The sequence below is a fragment of the Alligator sinensis genome, unplaced genomic scaffold, assembly GCF_000455745.1.
Source record: "Alligator sinensis unplaced genomic scaffold, ASM45574v1 scaffold476_1, whole genome shotgun sequence".
In the NCBI taxonomy this organism is placed as follows: Eukaryota; Metazoa; Chordata; order Crocodylia; family Alligatoridae; genus Alligator; species Alligator sinensis.
This window is the reverse complement of record NW_005842444.1, coordinates 1083652-1091646: the sequence shown is the minus strand read 5'-3', so window position 1 is coordinate 1091646 and position 7995 is coordinate 1083652. Positions and strand designations below refer to the sequence as shown.

The following is a 7995-nucleotide window of genomic DNA, read 5'->3' as shown; positions in this document are numbered from 1 at the left end:
ATGGGTCGGTATCGACCTGGAAGGGTGCGGGCAGTGGGGTCCCGCAGGGCTCGGTCCTTGGACCGATACTCTTCAATATCTTCATCAGCGACTTGGACGAGGGAGTGAAGTGTACTCTGTCCAAGTTTGCGGATGACACAAAACTGTGGGGAGAAGTGGACACGCCGGAGGGCAGGGAACAGCTACAAGCAGACCTGGACAGGTTAGACATGTGGGCGGAAAACAACAGAATGCAGTTCAACAAGGAGAAATGCAAAGTGCTGCACCTAGGGAGAAAAAATGTCCAGCACACCTACTGCCTAGGGAATGACCTGCTTGGTGGCACAGAAGCGGAAAGGGATCTTGGAGTCCTAGTGGACTCCAAGATGAACATGAGTCGGCAGTGTGACGAAGCCATCAGAAAAGCTAATGGCACTTTATTGTGCATCAGCAGATGCATGACGAACAGATCCAAAGAGGTGATACTTCCCCTCTATCGGGCGCTGCTCAGACCACAGTTGGAATACTGCATGCAGTTTTGTGGTAAGCTGCCTTCGTAAAATGTAGTGCAGTCAGGAAATGAGCATGTAGTGTTGTTGGTATTAAGAGAGCCAGCATCAGAACAGGAAAGGCAGCAGGCTAAACAGCAGACTGTGAAAGTTATCTTGAACACAGAGCAGGAGAGTATTAAAATCAATAATAAGATCAGGTAAAGGAAAGAAAGAAGGAGAGGAAGCTGTGGCTGGCAGGCTGGCTGTTTCAAAGCAACTAGACTGTTGCATTTGTGCCAATAGTGGTTGTTATGTTGTTATTTATGAGCATACAAGGCATACAAGGCAGACTGTAACGCACAAGGCAGAAGGAACCTTGTCTGCCTATGTCCTTAGACCAACACGGCTACAACCTACACCCCTGCAAGGCAGAAGTAAGCACTTGTACATTGCACCCACCACCAGGAATTAAAACAAAATTCCGTTTATATATAGTTCATCATGCAATACCAATTACCCACATGGGCCAGGCATAGCACAGGGCTATCTGTAACAATGTGCTGTGTGTGCTTGGTAAGAATGACAATTCCTGGAGTATACAAAAGAGGCAGAATTTGGCATTTAAACAAGGAGGTGATATCCCAGGGTGAAAAGCTTGCAGGAAAAAGGTTGCTAGAGGATCACAAATGTGGAATGTGGATACACTCACATGAATGTGGATATACTCACATGAATATTATTATTTATGATATAATTTACTACAATGTAAAATTACTCCGGATTCCAACAAGCGTAAAAATTCTGGTCAGTAAGGAGTCACATTTTATGGATACTTTTTTATATCAATGTAACTGAATTCAAACCAGTATAAACAGCTTATGTAGAGAACCTCTATTTTGGGGGTGTTTTCTATTTGGTATTTAAAAATGGGGTTACCAAAAAACTGAACAGTGTTTTCACCGAGCTATTTTTACTGGCACCTGGATTTAACAATTACTTTTACGTATAGTGTTCTAAATTAATTCATTTTATTTTTGAATCAGTAGAAGGGTACATTAGAGATTCCTAAGGTTCTGTAATACCATTTTTAAATATCATTATATCACTAGTTACTGATATAAAGTATAAATCAACTGCTATTCCATAAAACTGGAGGGTAACCAGTGATATGATATTTAAAAATGGTGTTAAAGAGTCTTGGGAATTAAAACTTCTGTGGGCTACTTCAGTTATAGGAAAGTTAGCTGAAAAAGAAGTTATGAAACACACACATACACATTGGAAGCTCAGTATCTAAGAAGGCCTCATTTATTAAATGCTAAGTTATCCTTTCTGGTTAAGACTGACAAAGTTTTCTGGCTTCGAAATAAAATAACCACTTGATAATTGCTTTCACAGCATTCTTTGCCCCAGGAAGCATGGACCTAACCTCTAATCCCCTACATTGCACTGCAAGTAGACTGCTGTGCTAGCTTTAAATCTATATTAAAGACTCAACTCTAGCTGCTAATATTAGGTAATAATACAGTTTTCAACTTAACATTCCAATTTTAATAATAAAACTTAGGTTGAATGCACTTGAAAAAATCAGTCCCACAGACTCTGATGTTTAGCAGTGGTCTTGGATAGAAAAAAACAACATAAATTAATAATTGCTGAGTTGGAAAAGTTCCCTAGGTACAAGAAGACTACTTTTCATCACTTGTAATAATATACTTAATTCATACATTTTCATGACATTCAGGAGACCTATGCAAATAGCTAACATTCAGGCATGTGAAATTTAATATGCTTGTTAGTTCTCTTATTTTTTCTTTGGCTAAATCTCAGCACCACTGTCTAAGAATTAATTGAAGTGTTTTGCTTAGAGGCACAGCTCTGCACTTTGCCCTCTCAATCAACCTTTGATCTTTATGCTGTTTTAATAGGAAGAAAAACACTTTACAATCAAGACTTGTGAAGCCTTGTTCAGAGTTCTTGACTCTCTTGAATTGGGATTTAATAATAAAACGTCAGAAGGTTGCAGAATAATGCTATTTTTTTCCCCCAAAGTTTCTTCCCATTGCATTTTTACTGGCATTAGCAATAATGGGAGTGTCAGTTAAGATAACGCACCACAGCCTGCTGACATTTTTACTGATCTGGTGCCTAGAACTGCACTGAACAAGGTAAGATGAGATGCTAAATAAAAAGCCGTTGGCCCATCTATGCTCCTGACTATTGTTACCACCAATACAAATGCATCAAAGGTGCAATAAAAATAGTAGGACATTTTATAGGTTACAAATTAACAGACACAGCCTGTGTTTGCAGTCATTTGATCCAGGTGATCTTTTTCTATACATTTACTTTTGAAGTTAAAGTAAAATGTGGGATGAGGTCCTTAGCTAACAAGTATATAGTGCAGGATGGATGGCTTGGGGGGTATGCACAAGTGGTGTGCAATTCACTGTTGCACTCTTCAAATTTGGGCTAGCAGAGTGCTAGGCATGGTCCCCTGGCAATTGCATACATTCAAGAAGCCTGAACACTACTCTAAACTTGCTCATTTGCCAGCATCTCCAAAGCCTGAAGCAATGATGAAGCTAAGGAAAGCCCCAGCAGTGCCTTATGACAACAGCAGGGAAAACTTGGAAGCCATTATACCAGCTCTGTGCCCCTAATGATCCCCTCTACTGGCCTTACGGCCAGATTCTGCTGGTGATGCAGGGCCAACTGTTGCATCACATCAAAGACTAACTCATGACCTCTATGCTTATTTATTCAACATAATTTTAAATTACTCCAAATATGTTTTAACAGAGAAGTAACAAAGAATTAGTCATAACCACCAAAGCACCTTTCACTGCAATCTGATACTTAAATGACTGATTAAAAGCACTGTAGAATTCACACAGATCTTACCTTCCAGAATAATAACTCCTGTGTCGCATATGATTCGGACTGTTGTAAAAATCACAAGTACTGAAAATATGTAAGTACATATAGGGTCAGCAATCTTGTATTCTGGCTGCAAGGGACACATCAAGAGTTTGTAAGGAAATATAACAACAGACCCCTTGTAAAGACTTGCTCCAGTAACGTACAGTCCCTTTTACGTTCCAATTTAAGTCTATTTCAATCCAGATAACTCAGACTATTGCATAGTAGAGGTATAATTTTATTCATTTTCGATGAATGTCTAAAACTAAACAAACAATAGTTCTGTAACTAAAAAAAGTTCTTTTTTAATTTAAGGTAGGAGTTAACATCGGACTTATGCATGTTCACAAAAAAAAAGAAAAAGAAAAGAAAGAAGCAGTCCCTTACCTTGAAACGTATGATATAGGCTGCTATAAGTACACCAATACTTTGTACCAGGTCCCCAAGAGCATGTACAAATGCTGCTCTCACTGCAAGGCTGCTGGGTCCCTGGCTATTCCCAAGGGCTGTGTTAGGAGAGCTTGATGGAGGTACGTGGCTGTGTGAGTGTGAATGGGAATGAAGGTGACCTGACTGATTCAGCAGAAAACCCATTCTGAAAGAGAAAGGAAAAAAAAACAAACAAAAAAATGAGACATTTTTTCCAAGTCTTTTGACCAAAAACTGGAGAAAAGATAGAATGCATGATGCCCATTATTCCTCTGTCTTACTTTGTAGGAAGGAAGAGATCCAAAAACCATACTAGCATACAAATAAGATCACAGAGCAATTCAGACATACTCAATTTAAAAAAAAGGTACAGCACGCCATGAATTAATTGACACAGTGTACACTGCATTTTATAAATGTACTTAGCAGTCTTTAATGGACGGAGGAGAGAGCTTACATTAAGTTTACTGCCACGCCAACAGCTGCTGTAATAAGCATTATATCTCCATTAATTTCATAGTCCATATGGATAGTTCTTTGAACAGCTTCATATAACAGGAATGTCATCAGGATATATACCAGCAACACACTAATGATGGCTGACAATACTTCTGCAAACAAAAAGGGAACAACAACATTACAAGAGCGAGCTGCAAATCTACTTCCTATTTAAAAAAAATAATAATAATAACTTACAATGTGATCGTAATGTTGGAGTGATGTTGTAGCCATAATGGCCCGTGAAATACACAAGAAACAAGGCCTCTCACTTATACTGTTACATAGTGTAATGTTATACTTTGCTACTGTTAGGCAAACTAATTTATGATGGCACACCGTATATTATAAATCAAGCCAAAATTAGAATATGCAGTCAGCAAACAGAATGGCTTGTGCTGCTCAAATTGTGCACTTTCATGTCAATTATTCCTGGAAATAGGTTCCCCTGATCAGATCAAAACTTCTGAATAGGTTTGAGGGATTCCCACCTAGCTCAAATCTTTGCCTTACGCCTTTCAAGGTGAAGGCCCAATCCAACATGTCTGAAGACTGCAGCTGTAAAACCTGATTGACCTGTCTGTAAACTAGGCTTGTTTTTTAAAAGTAGACAATATAAACTACAGAATCATAGGAAAAAAAATCTCTGTGCCCAACAGTACAAAATCAAAATGCATAAGTTCTGGTGAACATTAAAACTCTCAGTATGAGAATGTGCACTATTTATTGTGCAGTCTGCTGATAAAGTGCTACCAAATATGAATCTGCAGTTGCTGTTAGAGTCTGCTGTTGCCTCTCATAAAATGAAGAGTATAATTAATATCGACTGAACTGCATTTTGGTCTTGGAATTTTAAATTACTGACAGGGCCTTCAGAGCTCCTGTCTGTAAGCGCTTTGCAGGTATTCCAAATCAACAGGATTAAAAAGCGAACATAAGAATCAAATCACCTTTCACCTTCTACAGTCATTCATGTCTGTGCAAAATAGGGTAGGACACAGTCATTCTGCTGTGGTGGCAATTTACGCCTCCTTGGCATTGGTTGTGAGAACAAACGGTACAAAGCAATGCAGTCTAGAAAACAAATGTCGTGATGTCATGCAAGACCTCTGAAGGTGCTCTTTCAGCTTTTGAAAGAAACTTGTTGTAACACATGAACCCTGCTGAAAGGCACAAGCCCCAGAGCATGAGGGCCCTTCTGGAAATTTCTGTGCTATGTAAAATCCTACCCTGTACACTCAAAGAATGCACTAAGCTTAGCTGCTCATAACAGGTTCAGTGAAAGAAACCCAGATTTGTCCAAGGCTGCAATGTATTTAGGGACACCATTCTGTCTTCTCTAAACTCTAACTGCGCTTAACCATTTTTGAGGGACTATTTTGTTGTAACTGGTGGCTTCAACACAGTTATTTCAATGCACATAAGCTCTTGGAGTAGATTTACAACCCAGGAGTCACGCACGAGGAAGATGCGCAAAGGGAAGAGTTTCCTTGCACCATGAGGCTAAAATGGCTCTGCAGCCCCTTTGTAGAGGCTGCTTCAGCAGGTTCAAATGCAGTTTCTCCCTCCAGAAGGGATGATGAGGAAAAACACCTATTCAGGACAGGAGTCCTGCTCCTCTTTGGAGTTCCTTTCAGTTTTTTGTACACCTACATAGATCCCTTACACTGAAAAATTACAGAGGTGCAGCTGCCTAGGAAAGGAGGAGGAACAATTAGCATTAAGTACACTAATTACTAGTACAATAATCCATACAAATGTGAGTTATCTTATAATGTGCATTTTACAAGATCCAGACTTGCAGTTCTCTGAATATTTGCATATTGTTAAAACTAAGCAATGAAAAAAGAAGTCCAGGAGAAAGGTTTGTTCTCTTAGGACAACTGTTCCTGTATTAGGAAACTAGTTTTAAACAGGGTTTTAAACTAATGGTTTCTGCTAATATAGTTGTTTGATTCTCAACAGTGCTATCTATGTACTAACCATGCAGTCTTCACAGTGCAAGCAGCAAAACTGTAGCAGCAATTACAATAAATTGAAAACCACTTTTTAACCAGTGGAAATTCTGGGGGAGAGAAACAATTTGACCCCAAACAAGTTGGGTATTTTTGAGACTCACATGTTCAACTAACTTTTTGCTGATTCCAAAGCAGGGTTCTAAAGCATTATACCCGAATTCCTGGAAGACCTCCCTGTGACCGGGCACCTTGAAAGGTTTGGAAACCCTGGACCTGGGAATGCTGGAAGTTGTGGAGCTCATTGAAAACTGATATTCTTGTTGGTTTCAATTCTACTGCAAAACAAGAATGGCAGTTTCACTGAGCAGCTGAGATTCGAGTTCAGGAGATAGTTCAAAAACTTGCCATTTCAGTCAGAACTGGACTGAAACAAAGAAAGTTACAAAGAACTGGAAAACCTTGACAAATTCCAAGTCTCAGTGGTCCAATTCCACTGCGCATTAGCGCAGCAGGCAAAACCCATGCTAACAGGCAGTAAAATTAGTCTACTGTGTATTAACGTCACAACAAAGGCATATGGCAGCACTAATGTGCAGTAGCGCCAATTACAGCACATTTAAGTTAGTACTATAATGCCATAACTACAGCGCAACAATGAACGTGTAGATGCACCCAGTGTCTTATCCCTGTCTGCCAGTCCTAGTCTCAGTCTTTTCTCCATGTTCCCTCCAGTTCCTTACCACCTCTGCATTCAATTCAGACACCTTGATACCGTCTTGGACTAGCAGGGAGTCACTGCGACTGGCTCCCTCCCTGGTTACATTAGAATATTTGAAGATTTTAGATAACATCTAAGAAGACTCTACTGAATATGTGCAAACTGTGACTTTTCGAAGGCTTATAACCTGGCCAGACAGCTGCAGGCCTATTCCTGACGGAAAGGCCTGCTACAAGCAAAATTTGAAATGCCTGCTTCAGCCCACCAGGAGCTTGGGGGATTATCGCCACTGCAAGCCCACTAGGCAACCCTTGTAAATCCAGCAGGCTAAGGCACATAAGGGAACCCACCCCTACCCTAGCCCCGGAATGATCTGTAGGGAAGGCAAGGGCCCTCCAGTGGGACACATACTGCCTGTACACCAATGCCAGGAGCTTGAGGAATACGCAGGAGGAACTGGTCCTCCTATTAACCAAGAATGACTACGACCTCATAGGGATAACAGAGACTCCATCTATGACTAGACCACAGATATAGATGGCTATATCCTGTAGAGGCGAGATCATGCAGATAAAAGGGGTGGGGGCATAGCTCTCTCTGTCAAGGACAGTTACACGTCCCGCCAAATTTACAATGCCTGACCAATCTAGTCTCTTTTTATAACCAGGTTACGAAACGCCTGGACACAGGAGGAGGGGTGGATGTCGTATACTTAGACTTCAGGAAGGCCTTCGATACGGTATCCCACCCCATACTGGTGAACAATTTAAGAGGCTGTGACTTGGATGAATACACAGTCTGGTGGGTGGCGAATTGGCTAGAGGGTCGCACCCAGAGAGTCATGGTAGATGGGTCGGTTTCGACCTGGAAGGGTGTGGGCAGTGGGGTCCCGCAGGGCTCGGTCCTTGGACCGATACTCTTTAATGTCTTCATCAGTGACTTGGACGAGGGAGTGAAATGTACTCTGTCCAAGTTTGCAGATGACACAAAGCTATGGGGA

At 40.8% G+C, this 7995-nt stretch overlaps 1 protein-coding gene across 1 annotated transcript in view; it reads right to left on the bottom strand.

The window, feature by feature from the left end:
• The window catches only part of SLC30A4 (solute carrier family 30 member 4), a 36471-nt gene that overhangs the window by 7965 nt on the left and 20511 nt on the right, over window positions 1-7995 (bottom strand). The window contains exons 4-6 of the mRNA XM_006030426.3: window positions 4279-4432; window positions 3780-3987; window positions 3375-3480 (exon numbers count right to left, since the gene is read on the bottom strand). Coding sequence (XP_006030488.1) covers window positions 3375-3480; window positions 3780-3987; window positions 4279-4432 — 468 coding nt within the window. The remainder of the gene's footprint in view (window positions 1-3374; window positions 3481-3779; window positions 3988-4278; window positions 4433-7995) is intronic.